The sequence below is a fragment of the Pyrus communis genome, chromosome 10 (assembly GCF_963583255.1).
Source record: "Pyrus communis chromosome 10, drPyrComm1.1, whole genome shotgun sequence".
In the NCBI taxonomy this organism is placed as follows: Eukaryota; Viridiplantae; Streptophyta; class Magnoliopsida; order Rosales; family Rosaceae; genus Pyrus; species Pyrus communis.
Genome location: NC_084812.1, coordinates 21608931 through 21631351, shown reverse-complemented (window position 1 = coordinate 21631351; position 22421 = coordinate 21608931). Strand labels below are relative to the sequence as shown.

General features: G+C 39.5%; 1 protein-coding gene and 2 pseudogenes across 1 annotated transcript; 1 reads left to right on the top strand and 2 right to left on the bottom strand.

The window, feature by feature from the left end:
- Positions 1–1451: 1451 nt before the first annotated feature.
- LOC137747996 (transcriptional activator DEMETER-like) lies at positions 1452–11050 on the bottom strand (annotated as a pseudogene).
- Positions 11051–13271: 2221 nt separating this feature from the next.
- On the bottom strand, positions 13272–18212 carry LOC137748950 (LEAF RUST 10 DISEASE-RESISTANCE LOCUS RECEPTOR-LIKE PROTEIN KINASE-like 2.1). The gene is given in 3 exon segments (XM_068489138.1): positions 13272–14635; positions 16471–16490; positions 17335–18212. Coding segments are annotated over 3 exon segments (2097 nt in total). The 5' UTR covers positions 18182–18212; the 3' UTR covers positions 13272–13405.
- Positions 18213–18361: 149 nt separating this feature from the next.
- LOC137748624 (rust resistance kinase Lr10-like) lies at positions 18362–20880 on the top strand (annotated as a pseudogene).
- The last annotated feature ends 1541 nt before the right edge of the window (positions 20881–22421 follow it).

Genomic DNA, 22421 nt, shown 5'->3' with positions numbered 1-22421 from the left:
GTTTTGCGCCCCCTTTAGGACTTAGAATCGAGGCATACAATCCCGACGTCCAGGCACTTCTGCATCGGCATCTTCGAGTCCTCTCGGTGTAGGACCCACTTCTTGGTTTTATTCAATTTTATATTATTTTCTTTAGTGTTCTAGATTAGAGGTGTGCTCTGAACACGGTCCTTATTTGCATATTAATTATTCTTTTATATTTATAAGCCTTATTTATCCCTTGTTTTCAGCATTTGCACTCAATAAATGGCTTTCGTCACCTTCGGGTGTCGGCCAGCACGTGCCTATCCTGGTATTTGGGGAATATCGGGGTCGGGGCGTGTCAAACTTCCCAGTGGATCACCCATCATGGAAGTGCTCTCGCGCGCTACACGCTTAACTTCGGAGTTCCGATGGAACACAAAGTTAGCGAGCTCCAAAAAGGCCTCGTGCTAGGTAGGGAACGGCCAGGGCTAGGCTCTGATACCAAATTGTTTGTCACATTGCGGCCCGGGGTCCACCACATCCCGGGCCCACTCCAGAAGAACTTCTCATGGGAACTCACACAAGAACTTCCTAGTGGGTCACCCATCATGGGAGTGCTCTCTCACGCTACTCGCTTAACTTCGGAGTTCCGATGGAACCCGAAGCCAGTGAGCTCCCAAAAAGCCTCGTGCTAGGTAGGGATGAAAACATACATATAAGGATCACTCCCCTAGGCGATGTGGGATGTTACACCAGATCCTATCTAAACTCCGAAGTTAAGCGAGTTTTGGGTGAGAGTAGTACTAGAATGGGTGACCTCCTGGGAAGTCCTCATGTTGCATCCCCCTACAACCGACCTCACACAGTGGAAAAAGGCTTATAAGAAGAAGAAGAATGTGGAAATGACAGGCATTAGGGATTAAAATATGTTTCTGAATTTTGCATTGCGTCTTCGGTTTGCTGGCCGTTAAGATTTTTGAGATTGACCTACCAGTTGGGTTGGTTTGGCTATTCCTTTCTATTGAAAAGGAGTCAGCTGTCTGCCCATGTCACATTCTTCTAGGCTCCGCTGGATGACATGGCATTCTTGTTTAAGTATAGGCCGGCTGTACTTGTGATGATTCGTTTACCTCAGTCTTTTGCCTTTTCTGCTGTGTATCACTTCATCTAATGTATATTCTGTATTCACGCATCCATACATGTATTGACTGCCGAAGAAATCTTCTTCTTTTGGATAGTGACAATGCGACATTTTTCGGAAGGATTGCTCTTTTTTGGGCATTTATTGAAAAATACTAATGTACATACAGGCTACAATCAACTGATCATGAGATCTCACATATTGTGCATGATACTTTGCTATCAGCTGCCTGCCTGTCATATACTCAACGCTCATCTAGAGGAAAAATAATTGAATGCAATAGAATTTGTTAGTCATTGTTCTTCTCACAGTCAGTCGTGTGATGAAAATCTTCTTTGCACCATGATCAATGCTGTTTCTTCCCTTCATTTTTTGTCCTGGTCAACTTACTTGCAGGAAAATGCAATCTCGGCATTAAGGGTCGTGGTGCTCTTGTTTTTCTTTCAAATCCTCTCACACACACATATCCTGCATATAAATCAATCAGTCAATAAGTAAACTTGTTTGTCACTTTGTACAGCTAAATTACATACACCGGTTTTTAATACAATGTTTTCAACAGTCGCACCAAAATTTCGTCAGATTTCTCTCCCTCTTATTTCCCCTTCTTTCGAAGATACTCAGGACTCGAGAAATCATCAGTCAAATATCTTAATTACCCTCTGGCTAATTACATATAATTGCACTATCAATGATTTGTCTTTTGCATCAAAAATTACAAATTAGTTCAAAGTTTATCATTTACATTTTCTTTTTCTTAAACCATGGTAAGTATACCTTTGTTATATAACTAGTCCTGAGAAGATAACTCATGATAGTTATCGCAAAGTATTATGAAGAACTGAAGTTAGTATCACATACCTCTCCAAAAGCAGTATTGAATTCCCTCTATTGATAGACCTGGTGGACATAATTATTTTCGTTGTAAGTATACATCTCTAAATGGGATGTGAAAATCGCAACGCTGGTATCTTAATATCACTTACCTCTGAATATTGTCGATACAGAAGTTCCAAAGTATACGGTCCGTCTTGGCAAATTCCATATCCACCCCCTTGGAACATCTATTGGGTTGTGACTCGACTCATGATCTGCGAACATCTGCATCGTGATAGAACTTTGTTTATAAATCTGGAAGTAATGGCTCTAACATTCTGGCTTACAGAAGTGGAGTACAGGATTCTGGACCAATATTAATTTTGTCCAGACTGTGCTCCGTAGATAAACTTCAAGGAGATTAGTTTCAATAAGACTCACCTCATTAACTTGAAAATATGTGCCGTTGAGTGGAAAGCTCCCTCTCATTGCTGTTCTACAAGGTATCTGCAACAAGTTGAATTAAATTTCGGTAAACAAATGCATGTAGTTTATTGTCTTTGACTTATTACAAGAATCAATTTTTCTCACCAAAATCGTCCCTCTGACTGTTTGTGAATTTTCTTGTCTTATACTATTACATGAAAAACATGTCTTCTCATTGCACAATTTGTGTTGGTCTTGGGAGCCACACCTGCTTTCTGGTGGTTGAATTGAATTTGCAGTCTCACCTGATATAAGTAAAATAAATGTATCACTTAGTAAGATGTACAATATTTCGACTTCATTCATCTGATGTCAAATTTAGCTAGTGCTAGGCCATCCATGCATATGTATCCCAAGTTCTAACTTGGCTTACTGAATCAAATGCATTAAATTTGAATTGATCTCAAGATCCTTAACAATGTATCTCAGTTCTTTTATGTCTGGAGCTTACCTGGTGTCCATATAGCAAGAAGGTAAGGGCTTGGATCATCTGGTTCCCGTCTGTCCATCTGTAAAGTTGAATGGTGATTAATTGAGAATTAGAACGCTTCATGTATTGTAGATATAATATATATAATTTTAACCTACCCCTTTTAAGAGTGGATGTGAATCTGGTAGTTCATACCTGCATTATACCAGCACAGAATGTGTAAGGGTGTCAGAGGATTTACAGTTATGCCTGTATACACATGCTTGTATAGGTATGTGTGCCAAAACTCAGAACGTATGGCTCCAGGCAGAGAGTTGTTAAAATTCCTGCAAGAATTCTGACGGTGGCGAATTCAAAATTTAGACGCTAAGTTTGTTTTCCTAGATTGAACATGCTGTGGACTTTGGCCTGATGTAGAACTGCGGTAGTATTAGGGTGAACAAGGGTGTGACGGGACCGAGAAGAAGTAAAAGATCGAGGAGACGAATTAGGGGTCGAGGAGACGAAAGGAAAGGGGAAGAAATCAGGGAGTTCTAGTAAGGAGATTTTTTCATTCATCAAAAATTAAATTAAAAGATTACAATCTGCTCTATTTATAGAGACAAACTTTGAAAAATTAGGAAAGCAATTTAACTAATAAGAAATCCTTTAACAACGGGGAATTCTTAACTAAAATAGGAAAACTAATAAAAGGAAAGCTAATCCAAGTAGAATTAGGAGATGCATTCTGCATCATTCTCCCCTACTGAAAAGAACTCGACACAGGCGAGTAAGCCAATATTAAGGACAACGACGACATTTGTAAGTATGGATGATAGGAGGACGGGATGCTGCCAAATCAAGATCCTGAAGAGCATCATGATAATGGTGCAAAAGACTGGAATCCAACTCGCGAAATTCAGCTTCTGTAATCCAAGTATCCTCAGTAGCAGGCTTTCCCACCCAACGAACTAGATAACGGGTCGATCCTCCAGTAGACGAAGTCACAACTTCATGATCCAAAACGTCAGCAATCTGCTCTGTAGGGGCAGAAATAGTGGATGGAAGTCATGGTGCCATAGGAGGAATGGAACTCTGAGCAACATCCATCGACAGAGGTGGAGAAAAGGTTCCCTGATAAGGAGATAAGTCAGAGACATTAAAAATGGGACTAATCTGCATCGTGGCAGGTAACTCAATCAAGTAAGCATTGGACCCAAGCTTCCTAAGGACACGATAAGGACCCATCGAACGATCATGAAGCTTTTTAAAAGATTGCTTAGGAAAACGCTCAGGACAGATCCGCACCATAACAAAATCCCCGTGCTGAAACTCCTGGTGACGACGATGAGCATTGGCGGCCAATTGATAACTGTCGGTGTGCATGGCTATTTGCCGACGGACGTCATCATGCAGTTGTCGAATATGTTCAGCAAACGACGTAGCAGAGTCGGAGGCGCGGGCAGCCATAGGAAGAGCAACTAGATCCACAGGTGATCGGGGAGAAAACCCGTGAACAACCTCAAAAGGACTTTTACCGGTGCTTCGATTAACTGAGTTGTTATAAGCAAACTCAGCCACAGGCAACAAGAGATCCCAATTACCAGGCTTATCCCCAACTAAACAGCGAAGTAAATTTCCAAGACTGCGATTAACCACCTCCGTTTGTCCATCCGTTTGGGGATGGAAAACGGAGGAAAACTTCAAAGTAGTCCCGAAAAGCTTCCACAAGGTTCTCCAAAAATAACTAACAAATTTGACATCACGATCAGAAACAATAGAGACAGGGAGGCCATGCAAACGAACTACTTCCTTAAAAAATAATTTGGCCACATGAGAAGCATCGGTATTTTTGGCACAAGGTAGAAAATGCGCCATTTTAGAAAAGCGATCAACTACGACAAAGATAGAGTCATGGCCGCGACTAGTCTTAGGTAAACCAAGCACAAAATCCATACTAATATCCTTCCAAGGAGCATGAGGGATTGGTAGAGGGGTATACAGACTTGTGTTACGTTTGCGAGCTTTAGCTAGCTGGCATGTGCGGCATTGGGAGAGGAGCCGAGCAACATCACGTTTTAATGACGGCCAATAGAAACGATCTTCCATCAAGGCAATGGTTTTATCTTTACCAAAATGTCCAGCCAAACCACCACCATGTAGTTCCCAAATAAGGAATTCACGAAGAGAAGTACGAGGAATGCATAATTGGGTTTTCCGAAACAAGAACCCATCCCTTGTAATAAAGTCCACATACTCACGACGGTTACCGTTGAAAACTTCATGGAAAATAATTCCAAAATCTGGACACAACGAATACTCGGCCTTAATACGATCAAACCCAGTGACCTCAACTGTCATTGTGTGCAAAATAGTAGCCACGCGACTAAGGGCATCAGCTGCCTTATTGTCAATGCCTGGACGGTGTCGTAAAACAAACGTAAAGATCTGTAGATATTCGGACCACTTGACATGTCGACTGCTGATGGTGCGTTGAGAGTGGAGATATTTCAAAGCTTGATGATCGGAATATAGCACAAATTTGTTTGGCAATAGGTAATATTGCCAATACCGAAGGGCCTGTACCACAGCATAAAACTCCTTGTCATAAGTAGAATAACGTTGCTTTGCTGCATTAAGTTTCTCACTAAAGTAGGCTACTGGATGTCCTTCTTGGCTAAGCACGCCACCAATGCCGACTCTGGAAGCGTCGCATGCCACTTCAAAGACTTTAGTCAAATCAGGATGTCGAAGAACAGGTGCTTGACTCATCTTTTGCTTCAAAATTGTAAAGGCCGTGGCAGCTGCAGGGGTCCAAAGAAACGCTCCTTGTTTCATGCAATCAGTTATTGGTGCCATAATAGTACTGAACCCGGGAATAAATCGGCGATAAAAAGAGGCGAGACCATGAAAACTGCGTGCCTCTGTTAATGTCGTAGGTGTTGGCCAACGAGTAATAGCCTCCACTTTAGTGGGATCGGTGCTAACCCCAGCTGCAGAAATATTGAACCCCAAAAATAGAACTTGCGGTTGAAGAAACGAACATTTGGGTAAGTTAGCATACAGTTTTTCCGCTCGTAATGTAAAGAATAGCGAGCGAAGATGTTTGAGATGTTCTTCTCGAGAGTGGCTGTATACAAGGATGTCATCAAAATAAACCACCAGAAATTTGCCAATATAGGGCCGTAACACATGAGTCATCACCCTCATAAACGTGCTAGGTGCATTGGACATGCCAAAGGGCATAACAAGCCACTCATATAAACCATCAGGGGTTTTAAACGCGGTTTTCCACTCATTTCCTTCACGAATTCGGATTTGATGGTAACCACTGCGAAGATCTATCTTAGAAAACCATTGGGAACCAGCCAAATCATCCAACATATCCTCAAGTCGCGGTATTGGGAAACGATACTTAACTGTAATTTTATTTATGGCGCGACTATCCACACACATTCGCCAGGAGCCATCTTTTTTTGGTGTAAGGAGAACTGGAACAGCACAAGGACTTAAACTATGACGAATAAAACCCTTAGCCAGCAACCCCTGGATTTGTTGATTTAATTCCGCTCGCTCAGGTGGGTTCATACGATAATGGGGAAGGTTAGGAAGTTGTGAATCAGGAACAAGGTCAATGGCATGCTGAATCTCTCGTGCTGGAGGTAGTTCATCTGGTAAGTCCTCAGGTATAACATCCGAGAATTCCGTGAGTAGTTGCCGTATGGGTTCGGCAAATGGAGTGGGGGTACATTTAGAGACCGGTTTAAGCAAGAGAGCAAAGACCACACCCGTGTCTTGTAGTTCATGTGTAAAATCTACAGGTGATAAGATACTTAAACGATGCTCCGAAGCCTTCCCGTTTAAGGGCAGTGTCGGTTGAACCTCCTTAATTGGTTTGATGGCTGGGTTGGAAGGCTTGAGTGTTATGTTTTTCCCTTCATGTTGGAAAGTATAGGTGTTCTCTCGGCCGCAACTTTTGACGTTACGGTCATAAAGCCAAGGCCGGCCTAGTAGCACATGTGCAACACTCATAGGTAGGATATCACAATAAAGTTTCTCGTGACAGGGACCCAATTGAAGAGGAACAAGACATCTTTCAGTAACAGGTAACCTAGTTTTATCTACCCAGCCGACTTGAAAAGGATGGGGATGTGGTTCGGCCTGAAGGTGAAGACGATCGACGGCAGCTTTAGAAATAACATTCAACGTACTTCCCCCATCAATAACTAGCTGGCATCGAGTGGTACCGCAAGGGACATAAGTCTGGAAGATACTTGTGCGTTTCCATGAATCAGGAGGTGGAGGTGTAGATGCTGAATAAATACAACGCATAACACTCAGTTGTTGCAATGCTTCTTCCTCACAACAATTATCAAGGTCGGGATCATAAATAGGGTCAAGGGGCTCTACATACTCGTCCACACGAGGGTCCTCAGTGTTGGAGCTAATATTTAAAGTTCTGTGGGGGCAACGGGAGGCGATGTGGCCCTTAGCATGGCAACGATAGCATTCGAGGTGAGTAGCCGTGGATAGAGCTGGTCCCTTCTCTGTGGCAGGTACCGTGGGAGCAGGTGGACCAGTGATGCCATATTTGGAGCTTGGATTACTGCGGTGTGGAGCAGAAGTGGAAGGATACCCGGGAGTCCCGGTGTACCTACGTTGTGGCCGCAAAAAGGTTTCAGCTTCCAATGCATGGCAATATGCATCTTCCAAAGTATACGGACGGAACCGACGGACTTCACGCTTGATATCGTCACGAAGACCATGCATAAAACGAGACATGGTGATGTCGGGTTCTTCACGAAGCCCCGCACGTATTTTGTGTTCAATAAAACGAGCGTGGAATTCTGTAACGGTAAAACTTCCTTGTGAAAGGGTCCATAACTGATCATACAATTGATGGCGATAAAATGTAGGAAGATATTGTCCGCGAAGCTTGAATTTCATCTCGTCCCAAAGAGTCACAGGCTGTTGTCCCAGTTGGTATAGTTGCTCCTCCACGGAATTCCAATATTGTCTAGCGGCTCCCTGTAATGTCATCTTACCAATGCGTAGTTTATAAGCATCCGTCAAATCATACCAAGCAAAATAATCTTCTAGGGCTTGGATCCAATCAAGAAACATCGTAGGATCCCCACGACCATCAAAAGTAGGAGCGATAGGTTTGATGTGGCGGATGATCTCGTTGTCAAACTGGCGAGGGGGAGGAGGGTACTGATCATGTGGAGCGGGTGGGAGGTTTAGAGCCTGAGGAGTCACTGGAGGAGGACCTATTGTGTGTTGAGTATAATGGAGTGGCGGCAAAAACCCAGTGGAGCTAAGCGGCCTTCCGTAGGACACTGCCTTTAATTTAGGATCCACCGGTGGAGTGGGCAAAAGGCCACTTGTTGGTGGTGGCGTAGACGAGCTTGGGATCACTGTGGAGAAAGACGAAGTTGCAGCGTGTTCAACCCGAAAGTGGTTGATAAGTAACTGAACGGAGTTTTGAAGTTTAGTGATGGCAAGGTCCGTCGTTGAACGATGGGCGTGAGCCTGTACCAACTCTTCTTTGAGGTCAGTGCTGAGTTTAGAGAGTTGGGTTTCTATGCCCGCGATATCGTCCGTGACTTTGTTTTGGAACGTATGACATTGTTCTGCAAGGTTGGCCACGGTTTGGGGTGCCATGGCAGGGATCAAACGCCAACGAAAGGGATTGTAGGCTCTGATTACCAAATTGATGTAGAACTGCGGTAGTATTAGGGTGAACAAGGGTGTGACGGGACCGAGAAGAAGTAAAAGATCGAGGAGACGAATTAGGGGTCGAGGAGACGAAAGGAAAGGGGAAGAAATCAGGGAGTTCTAGTAAGGAGATTTTTTCATTCATCAAAAATTAAATTAAAAGATTACAATCTGCTCTATTTATAGAGACAAACTTTGAAAAATTAGGAAAGCAATTTAACTAATAAGAAATCCTTTAACAACGGGGAATTCTTAACTAAAATAGGAAAACTAATAAAAGGAAAGCTGATCCAAGTAGAATTAGGAGATGCATTCTGCATCAGGCCCTACTATATTTCAGTTTGTGTTCAGTGTTTTGCAAGGAATATGTGGGTTTGTGACTATGGGATGAAATGTACTTACACTTGATGCTCTGTTCGTAGTCGACTGACATTCTTTAGCTTGGGTGTAGGGATGGAAGCAGCTTCCGAAGTCAAGGAAACTAAAGCCTTGGACATGTCACCTTCTTGAAGCTCTCTTCTCTTGCATATAGTTTTGTAATGTCGATGTAAACTGTTCCATGTTGAGTTTGATGGTAGGAATCTCATCTGGATCCTTGTAGAACAAGTCCTCGATGTCACTTCGTGATAGCTCAGTGAACTCTTGTTCTGGGGATGCTGGTTCTTCAATGATTGGTTCACACTTGTTAATCTCAACACCTGCTATCTGGAGTGAGTTGATTTCAGGTGGAGGCAGTGACATGGGAGTGACAGCTAATGTAGGGTTTATCCCGGCTGCAATTGGAACACTTGAATTCACAATGCTCTTTTCTTCTGGACCTGGCAAGGCAAGCCTTGCACTGCACCAAACATGGTTGGTATCAATTTGCTCAATACAATCTCTTAATTGTTCCACGTGGTTAGTGAAACGTAGAGTTATACAACTATAGATTCTCCATGAAACTATCTACGATTCTTAGTTCCTTATAAATTTCTGATTATTATGTAATTGACCCTGAATCCCGTGTCTCGAGATATCTGGAGATTCTGATGACTTGCTACAATGTATTTTTTTTCCTGCACAGTGGCATCAACATATATGTAAATTATCAGAGATTATTGTTCAAACCTTGCAAAAGCACTTGCAAAGTGTCTGCATTCTCCTCTCATTGGACATGCATTGCAATTTGGTTTACTCTTTGTGCAGAAAACCTGCATAATGATCAAAATATGAGGTACTTAATTTATTTTTGTTTAATCAAAGATAATATTTCTAACTGGTGAAACAGCATGCATACCTTTCCAAATGTAATCATCTGGTAGTGCAGCTCATAACTATGGTTCAATAGTCAATTAATCAGTAAAAGCATAAGTCGACAAATATAAATAAAATTACATGAACTTTTGCACTTGAAAGTAGTGCTCTCAAATTTATATGAAAAGTTTATAAAGCTATGAGCTTACAGGGTTCGTTGATCAATTTTGCATAATCTTGGCCATAGATACTTTTGAATTGATTCCAGCATTGGGTACCTAGAGGGAATACGGTTAGCATTTTCCAGTACTGGAAAAGTAAGCATTCATCATTTCTTACATTTCTAGGAGGTGTAACTGGAGTGATTCAGGTAATGGTTGGAGGGGGACCCATCCCAGTCTTACTGCTATCCTTCCAACATTAGTGTCAACCTATATGGAGCAAAGAACATATGTAATTTCATTGATTTTAAGATGTCCCCAGGCTATTAGGCCAAGCCTCGTATAATTGTTACCGGGAAAGCAAGGTGGTGAAGTGTTAAAAGCCGGACACACTCCACACTTTTCAAGCCCAAGCCTCGTATGCTTAATAGATAATCCCTGCAGGAAAATCATTAGTGATAACTGTATACAAAACCTGATGAATAATGGCCTTGTTAATGGCATAAAGGGGGTAGCTGCAACGTTCTACAAGATAATGAATTGTGGAATGACTTACTTTGCTTTATCAGGGGGAACATCTCTTAACCATTCCAGATCGACGCTTCCATGTTCTTTAACCAGTCGGTTTAGGAATTCCTACAAACATTGTGCAACCAGTGTTATCGCGAGGAATAGTCTTAACCTATCAAGTGATGTTATCTGGAGAAAATTAACGATGCAATGAACAAGCATGAAGTCTTGGACTGAGTACTAATAGTAGAGTACCTGGATCCGTTCTGCTAGCATGATGTTCATCCCTCGTTCCTTGATTGCCTCAGAAATTTCTTTGACATTAGCATTTTTGAGTGCTTCATAATCCAGTGAGTCCATTGTGTCTTTATTTCTTTCCTTTTTTCTACCATTGGCTTGCACCTGCTTTCTCAAGATGTCCCAGTCAACTGCAGTCTTTTTCTCGCTGTCCGCCTTTCCTTTTCTTCTTTTTGAAGTATGTGTACTTGTCTCATTATGTGACTGACCATGAGAAAACAGTTGCTCCTGTAAATTTGAATCAACTGATTGATTTTCCATGAGTATATGCTTACCATCAGCGTCTGATAGATTTTTTGCTGAGCTCACTGACATTATTGACATGCTTTATGCTACCACTCTTATTTCCCATAAGTGGTTCAGTATGTTTTCCAGGCTCTCTGACTGACGTGTTTTCTAATGGGAAGGTTAGGTTCCCCTCACGCTGATTACTATAGATGGAACAATGATGTCCATTGCTTGGCCTTTTTACAGAACTATTATTCAGGTCTGTTGAGTGCTGTCTGAACAATGCATACAGGTCCACTGATGGCATTTCTTGAGAACTCCACAGACTACTCTGTTCCATAGAGGAATTAACAACACTTCCTAACAGTTGTTCATAGACAAGTTATTAAGAGGATTACAAATCAGTTCATAGACAAGTTAGGCCTAGGAACTGTTTTTAAAGAGAGGAAAGAGATCATCTCCGGATCCCTTTCACCAACTCTACCCTATCAATCAATCCGGATCTTGAAATTTGATCCAACGGTTAAAAGCAGAGGGCATCTTTAAAAGTTATAATAATTTTAGCCGTTTGATCAAAATTTCAAGGGCTCGGATTGATTGATAGGGTGAATTTAGTGGAAAAGATCCGGAGAGGATCTCTTACCTTAACGGAAAGCTATCTTTTGCTGGTCCTCAATAGTTCTAAGGAAAGAGAGATATTTTAGTGTGTTCGGAAAACGATGTGGTAAACCACATGATGTTATACAATTGGAAGGGGAGATCCGTAAGAGTTCATAAATAAAGTGGGAACAATGGGTCACATCAACCATGCTATTCCCTTGGTTGGCTTCTGCGTTGATGGATTTAGACGAGCTTTTGTTCATTAGATCACTACATGATTTCATTTCATCAGCAGACAATAACAACAAATTTCTTGGTTGGGATAAGCTGCAAGATCTAGCTATTTGCCAAAGGAATTGAATATCTTCACCAAGGACGTGATCAACAAATCTTCCCTTTGGCTTACAATTACAATGATGATCCAGCTAGTGATAGACATTACGTTCAAGATTCTTAGGAAATTATAACGAGGAGGCTGAGTCCTCCACCAAAGCTATAAACTGGTTGCGCAGTACAAAGCAGGAAGCATTTCAAATAGTAAAGGAAGGATTCTCAGACAGAAAATTTTTTGAGACTGCATTCCACGTCGGGAGAAAAAGGGACCTTACATGTGCTTAAGTAATTAGGCTACTCTCATATTGCCAATTAGTTTTGTGGTAAAACCTTAACTTTCTGCAAAATCTTTTGACCAAGAAATGACTTGGCAAACTAAAAGGTTTCGAATATTGTCACTCCGTACTATAGTCTAATAATATTCCTCTTTACTTGTAAGTAAAAGATCTTAGGTCCGAATCTCGTAGATGGAAAATTCGATACCAAATTAGATTGTCCATTACGTAGCCTAAACTAACCTCCCTCACTTAGTGTAAATATATCGCTGTACTCACAGAAACAAAAATAAAAAAGAAAAGGGTTTCGAAGATTGACCAAGGAGGTCCCTCCCTCCACTAACAAATAACAACCGGAGCTATGTAAGTGCAGCCGGCATGAGCCCGAGAACCAGAATTACCAGCATGAGCGAACAATCATCACAACCAATAATTTCTTGGAACAAAAATTAGAAAATATCGTCTTCATGAATCATACAACGGTGTCCTTCATGAAATATGTTAGGGCATGTTGGGTATCTTATTTGAAATGTTTTTATCATTTATCAAAACATTTTTTTTAACATTTCTTAAAAATAATTTTTTTTAAGATTAAAAAACTTGATTGATTTGCGATTTAAAAATTTTAAATCTTACAACTTAAACTAGACAAAAAGATTTAAAAAGAGGGGATCGTAAGATAGGGAGAAAGAGGAGAGATAAGGAAATAAAGTAAAAGATGATTGAAGGAAAGAGAAAGAAGAGAGGATCAGACAAGATAGAGAGGAAAATGAGTGAGAGAAAGAACCTAAAAAAAGAAGAGAGCAGATTGGAGAAGAAACGAAAAAGGTAAAAAAAAAAAAAAAAAAAGAGTGAAAGAAGAAAAGAGAGATTTGGAGTGAGAGGGAAGGAGGAAGAGAAAAGAAATAAATGAGTTTAAATTTAAAAACTCTAAAAACTCACTTTTTATGTTTTTAGATAATAAACTATATTTTTGAGTCAGTCTTGAGTTCATTTTTTTAAAATAGTCCAAATAAATTTTTAAAATCTAAAACTTGAAAATTGTTTTTGAATTAAAAAAGTTGGATTCAAGTACAGTACCAAACAGGCCATTATTTATACCTGGAATCATGAAAATATACCGTACTAAACATATTTAACATCACGTTCAATGTACAAGCAAACGGTACTACTACAAAACCAGAAACATTGCATTGAGATTCAAACTGACAGAGCCTATGCTAGTTGCGTGTCTTCACCTGCCCGTCAAAGAAGATGTTAACTCCGCCTTGGAATATGTTGGATTCAGATTACCATTAGGAGCGCCTACGGGCATCTCTCGTGGATATAGAAGAGGCTCCGGAGGCATTCGAAGTAATTCAACATCTCCTTCCAGCATCTCTAGGACTTCCTTCATTGAAGGTCGATCGCTTGGCTTCAATTGTATACACCACAAGGCGGTTATAATCATTTTTTTTGTTAATTGTTTTTCCTCCTCTACAACTCCTCCCACCTCGAAGTCCTTTCCTTCATTATATTGATTGTAAACCCATGAAGGGAAGTAAAGTTGACTTGAATGCTCTGCCAATGCATTCAAATTCTTCCTTCTGCTTGCCATTTCCATCAACAACATTCCAAAACTATAAACATCCGCTTTAAATGAAACACCGCCAATATTCTTGTAGAATAGCTCAGGAGCCATGTATCCCATTGTACCCCTTGCCGCTGTTAGATACACAATGCTATTATCTACCGGGTATAATTTAGCAAGCCCAAAGTCAGAAATCTTCGGTATGAAATTCTCATCAAGAAGAATGTTGTGAGGCTTGATGTCAAAATGTAATATTTGCATGTCACAACCTTCATGTAGATATTTAATCCCTCGAGCCACTCCAAGAGAAATTTCGTACGTTGTCTTGCAACTTAATGGGATACTTCCTTCCTTGCAATAAATGTATTTATCAAGAGATCCGTTGAGCATGAAATCATATACCAAAGCATGCTTCGATCCCTCAACACAATAACCAACAAGCTGAACCACATTAACATGGTGAATCCTCCCAATGGTATTTACCTCGCTGATGAAATCTTGTCCATTGCCTTTGGGCTTATCCAACATCTTAATTGCCCCAAAACGTCCACTCCGTAACCTTGCTTTGAATACTGATCCATACCCTCCTTCACCAAGTTTTTCTTTAAATTTGTTAGACATCTTCTTGATGTTCGAGTACGAATACCTTATTGGCAATAAATTCTTTTCACCATGCAAAAATTCTTCTATGGAGTTGTACATTGACAAATGTCTTCTTTTCCATGTATAGATCAAAAACACAGTCACGAATGGTGCCCCAAATAGAAATTTTGCCCCAGCAAATAGTCCTGAACATTGGAGTAAATCACAAAAAACATCATGAGAAACGAAATTGACTTGTTGCCTTGGATCAAAGTATATGCTCAATATTGGATATCATATATATCAGCAAAGCTCTTACCGAAATAATAGAGTATACAAAATGTAACACCTGCGTTTAGAACAGAACGAAGAGTAAAACAAACTTGATTAGAGCTTGAACTTTGCAAAGTGAATATTGCGAAGAACATTAAATACCCAAGAAATACAAGAAGATATATTAACAAAATCAAAGAGAAATAACTAGCTAGCTTTCGAAGTGCAAAGCATTATTATAGATAAAAATTTCTGTTAAGCCATCATAGATATGCCATCATACATATACCCTGGAGGTAGTTACGTACGCACACCTGGATTAACATTGAAATTTGTTGCAGTTTTTCATATCCATAGAGGATGCACTATATTATTTGTTAGGTACATGTTTATGTGATTGATTAAATACCACTCTTGTAAGGTGTAACAAAAATATAGTGTAATTAAAGAAAGTCTGGGGCTCTTAGTACCAGTTTGGTACAGCTGAAATTATAAAAAAAAAATGCAGGTAAGAAAAAAGTTGGGGTCTTTTTAGTGTTTGGTAAACACTCTAAAACCAGCTTTTTTAAATTGAGGGTGAACAAAAAGACTAAAAGCTCATGCAGCAAAACATAGCTTTGAAAATCTAGCCCTTTTCCAAAACATGCAGAGCAACAGTGCATGTTTAATGAAACTTTCCTACACCCTCGTTAGTTTTTCAAAATGAGTCCTTGTCCCTGCAACAAAATGGAAGGATCTCTTTCCTACTCCCTCGTTCTCCCCCCGCATCAGACCCCTAGGACCGCCGCCGTCCATCCCACTCCCGCTCAACACCACCACCACCACCACCACTGCACCAACGACTATCCCTCTCCTCCTTCTAGATCCTACACACGATCAAATGCGATGATTAAACAGTAATTAAATTTAGAAAACAACCCAGAAATTAATTTAATTGACAGAAATGCTTAGGGTGAGAAAAGGACCATGATTTCTTCAGTAGCAGGATTGATGATTCTCATAGGCAAGGACTTCACCAAATTAACACCCAATAAATTAATAAGATGCCAAACAATCTTATCTGCACCACACAAAGAAATTTACCAAATTCAACAACAAAACGCTAAGTTAAAACCCAATAAACAAACCTTTTATGTATTTACTTTTATACCTCAACAACCTTGTCCATCCTGAAAAGGGAGAAGCCGTATCTGAAGAGCATGACGAGTGAATTGGAAAGCAAAACAATCTTATCAGCAAAGGGAGGCTTTGATTTGAAGCGCAGAAGAGGAGGAGGTCTTTTGACGGCGAGGTTGAGGAGCTTGGTGTATAGTTCAAAGCGTGCAAGTTCCTGGGGTGGAGAATGGAGGCGCCGGCCTCGAAGGTATGGGTGGAGATGTTGACAGTGGCCATGCGACCACTGACGACGGGGTTGCTCTCGAAGATCCAGTGAAGTCGAGAATTGAGATGAGGGAGGAATAGTGGCGGAGAAAATGAGGGACAGGAGAGAGAGTGAAAATAGGAGAGATTATAAATAATAAATAAAATATATTATTATTTTATAATATAATATTATACTATTTTCAGACATTTACATGACTACAGTCTACAACATATCAAACACTTAAATACTATATTTTTTTTGTTAAAATACTTCGAAGTTTTAGATTTAACATCTTCTTTATAAATGTTCTTAGAGTTCACAACATGTTTGAATATTTGGATATCAATTCAAATTGAAAAGACACGTTCTTTAGGAAGTAGCACCTCTTGATGGAGGGGTGTAAGCCAAAGGGTCAAACCAATTCAAAAGCAATATAAGAACTCTCGAAATAGAGGATAAATTAAATGTCATATAATCTCCCATATATAAATCTCTTACCTGGAATCATTGCCCATAGCAATCGGAAAAAACCTGCAGTGGCAAAGAGGGAAAAATGTAAAATACTTGGGTCCACACCCGTTGATTTTAAATTAAAATTTCAAACTTTGATTTATTTTTTTATTTTTTTACGTTAGTAAGTTAAATTTTAGATTAGCCACTGACAGAATTCGAACCCATGTCATCATGTAAGAGCATAATACATTTCCACCACTGTGGTAAATGGTCACTTGTTTTTTTTCAAACTTTTTATTTCTTTGTCTAACATATTTCGTCATCTCCAATGGTCTACAAGCTAAAAGATGACATACTAGTCAAATGTAGCCCTCTTCTTAACCTTTTTTGGTGTTCAACTCCTTAGTTACAATAATTGATTCAAATTCAATGAGTAATTTTAAAAACATCCAAAAATAGTTTACTTAAATTAACCAATAAATTTAAAATATAAGTTTAAAACTAATAAATTATTAAATGGCTATGTTTAGTCTCTTCAATTGAAGATGGTATATGAAATTAGCCTAACATTTTTATTTAAATATAACTTTTTACAAAGCTATTTATTTAGTTCTTTTAGTTGAAGATGGCCAAAAAAGAGACAAATGATGACTATGCCCTGCAATTTTAATTTAAGAAAACTAATAAAAAGGGTTTGAAAACTTTGATTTTTAATGATAAGGACAAAATAAAGGGTAAAGTGAATAGTACCAGGATTGACTTTTTGATGTAAAAATTTGGTTTTTCGTTAAAGTGAATAGTATTATAGGCTTTTTGTTAAAACTCCCTTTTAATTTTAATTTTATTTATTTTATAGGAATGAATTTCCTACAACAGAAGATAATGAAGTAAAAAAGAAAATTGAGATTTATTCCCTACTCACCTGGAACGCTGTGCGGATAACACTTGTAAATCCCCCAAAATTGGTTTTCGCAGAGAAAGGGACCATGAGGGGCATATTGAAGCTCAAATCCATAAACCAGAGAATTGTGTATGGATTTATAAGAAGCGTTGTAGCCGTCGAACAAGTAGGCATAAGTCGTTCGCTCTATGCTGCAACCGTCCTTCATCTGCCCTACCTCTAAATATCCAATCTTGACATAGCCATACGATTTTGGTTGGGATGACGACATCGACGAAGATGAAGTAGAAGCAGATTGAACAGGAAAACATGGAGCAGCGTCCACGTAAAGAGATGAATTCATTTGACGCGGACACTTGAAAAATGTTAAATTTGTTGTGCCAATTTCCGTACATATCGCTGATGAATCTGTTGATGATGCTGTACAATTCCCAGGTGTCGTCGGAATTTGGAAATACCGAGAAGGACGATACCGATATCGCAAATAAGGAAGAGAGTCAAGAGACAGAGAATGAAGAGGAAGGGAGGAGCAATTGCTCTTGTCAAGGCCTGGATCGACAATTCGGATTGTTTGGTTATGGTAGTTGATTGCCTGTACGTAGTAATCGCCAGATGAAGATATGTTTAGTATGGTTTTGTTGTTCTCACAAGACAGAGTGTATCCTGAGTCGCCGCAGTGGCGCGGATCGCCCTTTAGTCGAAAAGGGTAGCTTATATTGCGGATATGGCCGCAGGAAGAAGGCGCACACTTTTGCCGGGCGGCGTTACAAATGGTTTGAGGGGATAAGCTAAAAACAATAAAAGCTGCAATTAAAAACCGCATAGACAAGGAGGAGGAGGAGGAGGAGGACCTTCCACTCAACCCCATGGAGAAAAATATCAGCGAGGTTTGACACAGAAAGTGCGTAACAATACAGATAATTTATATATAAGCACAAGAAAAGATTTTACACATGTAAAGGTAAAGGGGAATGACTCTCTTTCCGCTGTGGAATTAAGTATTGACCAAAACAGTAAATACCTTCTAGGCTTCCGTGACGTGGTCTTTGGGGTAAACCCGTAGATCAATTGCATTTTTATGGTCAAGTACTCTACACAGTCTTTTGTGTTAAACTATTAACATTTATTTGTTCTTCTGCTTGGAAAAAAAAAACCTCAGAAATGCAGCAGCTACAGCTCAATCTCTCTTGGGTTCGCATATTCTCAATGACTTTGTTAACATTGCTCGGAGCAACCCAGAATGCCTATGCTTGTGAAAAATCCAAATGCGGGGATGATGGCGAGGCCATCCATATTCTGTTTCGCCGTGGACATCACTGTAGTCCGACATCTGATTGCCATGCGAATGAGGGTGACTACGGACAGGAGCACCGAGTGGTAGTGGTGAAATTCTTGGTGAAACGCATAGATTACAAGCATCAGGAAGTCCAAGTCTATCAACCGGGTAATTGCCTGCTGTTAAAGCCTTTAGAAGTTGACAACATCAACATGCCATTGCCGGCCTCTCAATTCTACTTCCAAGAAGAATCCATGTATTCCAACGCTACCTTACTCCACTGCCCTGTTGAAAGAGAGTTATACAGCACTGAAGTCCCCTGCATTAGTGGCCCTGGCTACAGAGTTTATGCCATTGAATCTTCCCAGACCACTGTGGACTATCCGCCACTAGAGTCGTGTACAAAGATGTACGATGTTTTGTCGATTCCACAGATCCACTATTATGGTCTTGAGGGTACTAATTTGAAATGGAAGAAACCAAATTGTACAGAGTGTGAGGCAGAGGGCAACAAGTGTAGAATCAAGTACAATCACACCAACACTGAAATTCAATGTGTTAGCTTGAGCAAACCTAGTAAGTCTGCCTATATTTTCAATCTTGGTTTTATTTTACATATATTCTGCTATATTATTGCACTTGCTGCTTACTTATCTACCAAGCATCCGACTGAACATATTTCAAATAACTAGATGCAACGCATTTGATATGAATTTCAAATGACTAGGCAAAGAGTAATTTGTTTTCTTCTATTACTAAATTTGTCCGAGCAGTAGATTATCACTATTACTAAATTTGTCGATGCTTTTTTCAGGTGTAACAAGGAAATTTGCAGCCGTAGGTGAGTAGTCTGACAGTTTTTTTATTTTATTTCATGTCTAGCTAGACCGTCGGGAATATTATTATTTACTCAAGGATTTGTTTGATTCAGGTACAACCCTGGGATCATTTGTTGTATTACTACTGGCCGTTGCAGCCTATCGTGTCTATAGGTCTAAACGAAAAGAAAAGGAGAGTCAATTGAAGATTGAAAAGTTTTTAGAAGATTACAATGCTCACAAACCAAGCAGGTATTCCTATGCAGATATTAAGAGGATCACAAACCAATTCTAGGACAAGTTAGGCCAAGGAGCCTATGGAACTGTTTTCAAAGGAAAACTGTCTTCTGAATGCTTTGTTGCTGTAAAAGTTCTGAATAGTTCCAACGGAAATGGGGAAGATTTCATAAAGGAAGTTGGAATGATGGGAAGTATCCACCATGTCAACGTGGTTCGTTTGGTTGGTTTCTGTGCTGATGGATTTAACAGAGCTCTCGCTTATGAGTTCTTTGCCAATGGTTCACTGCACGATTTCATTTCATCGGCAGACAATAACAATCGTTTTCTTGGTTGGGACAAGTTGCAAGATATTGCTCTTGCTATAGCCAAGGGAATTTATTATCTTCATCAGGAATGTGATCAACGAATCCTCCATTTCGACATCAAGCCTCATAATGTTTTATTAGACGACAATTTCACTCCAAAAATTTCTGATTTTGGTTTGGCCAAGTTGTGTTCTAAGGATCAAAGCATAGTGTCCATGACTACAGCTAGAGGGACTATGGGCTACATTGCACCTGAAGTGTTCTCCAGGAACTTTGGAAATGTGTCCTATAAGTCGGACGTCTATAGTTTTGGAATGCTGCTGCTTGAGATGGTAGGGGGAAGGAAGAATATTGATTCAACCTCAGCAACACCAACTGAAATTTACTATCCAGAATGGATCTATAATCTTCTAGAAGAAGGAGATGACCTATGGATCCATCTTGGGGAGGAAGGAGATGGTAAAACACCAAAGAAACTCGCAATTGTAGGGCTCTGGTGCATCCAGTGGCACCCAGCGGGTCGTCCTTCCATGAAAGAAGTTGTTCAAATGCTGGAAGGAGGAGAAAACTTAACCATGCCTCCCAATCCTTTTGCATCTACAGGTCCTGCACGAACAAATGCAACTACACCTGCAAGAAATCTAAACATTCAGTTAGAAGCTATTGCTGAATTAGAGTAACATATCTACTTAGATATATAGATAGATATGTGCACACACACTTATGTATGTTACCAGGACTCATGAGAAGTGTAACCATTGTACCTAAGTACCATATGTGCTCGATAGCTCGAGGTGTTTGTCTGGCTAAATAAGTACATTCGAGGTTTGTTGGATTGCTTGGTTTTTCACTTGAAACCAATGGCTGGCCAATATGCATCACTTTTCCACAGAACTTTTATGCAAAAATCTTTCCTCAAGTTTTTACACCTCAGTTCTTAACTAGCTTCGATAGACATTGTTGCCATGCTTACTTAGTTATGATCCTTCAAAGTTTCTAGGTTCTCAGTTTCCCATTCAAATCGATATGTTTTGTAACTTTTTTTTTTTTTTTTTAATCAGTACTTTTAGATACTGAGAGCGATAATTCCGCGACTTTGTGAGATTAGAATTATTAGTGAGAATTCACTTTTTCTTGAACAATAATCACATCAAGTGACCAGGTTAAGATTCAAAATACTATCTTTATATTTGACCTATTAAGATTTCATTGAATTATAATTAGCATAAAGATCCAATGTGTTCTACTTATTAAAATAAGTGGAGGAAAGTAATGATGGATATGCACTCTAAAATGGATTTCATCTTCATCGATTTCCTCCTCCTAACAACTTAACAAGATAACTCACTAACACTATTGTTTGTCAAAAAAATAAAAAAAAAAAAATCAAAGCAAAGACTACTTAAACCAACATAAGACAAGTGAATAAAAAATTACCACTTTGAATGCCTAAGTGGGTAGCATTTTACATATTACATATTACATAGGAGATGCTCTTATAACTATCTTTTTTATAATTTTATATTCTTCTTGAGTGGCATCACTCATCCCCGGTGCATCCGATGGAACCCGGTGGATCTAGATCGTCCATCCATTAAAGTGGAGGAAAACTAACTAAAAGTCCAAAAAAAACTTCCCTTTTAATGAAAAGCCTTTTTTAAAGGTATAGTAAATAGTACCAGGAAATGTATAAATGCGGTTTTTCGTTAAAAGTGAACAGTACTGGGAGTGTTTTGTTAACCCTCCCTTAAAGTGGAGGTTCAGATGTTGGAAGGAGAGAACTTAACCATGCCTCCCAATTCTTGTGCCTCTACAGGCCTTGCACGAACGAATACAAGTCTGCCTGCAGTGTCGGTATATTAGGCTTCCATGACTGCCGTGGTCTTTAGGGTTAACTGAAGAATTTCCGAGTAAATTGAACCACGCGTGACACAACTAAAGCCTAATTGATAATGATTCCTACAATGACAGATGAGAGACACGCAAAACAGCTTCAAAGAAAGCATCATACTGTTTTAGTTTTGTGTTGAGTTGCACACGACACTTCAATACACTAGCATGTGTGACTTATCAGACACAAAAACAAACATGAAACTTCTCAGACACTCTTGGACATGTCCAACGCTCCACATGGCGTGTCGTTGACTTTTACTGATATACACTTTAGGGACACACGTAGGACATTGTAAAAAAAACATGCCGGTGGTAATTGTGAAATTAAATTAAAATTTTAGGGTAAAATTGATATATGAAAAAAAAATTGTTTTAGGGGTAATATGAAAAACGGAGCTATAGGTAAAGGTAATGTTTCATTTTGTTTGTACAAGGAAATATGATATTATTAAGAAATTTTAAAATGAAATTTTATTTTTTAGAATTTGTGAATTTTTTTGTTTGGTTAACCTAAAAGAACAAGAGAATTTGAATACGGATTTTTTTTTAAAAAAATTTTAAACTCTCACTTACAGA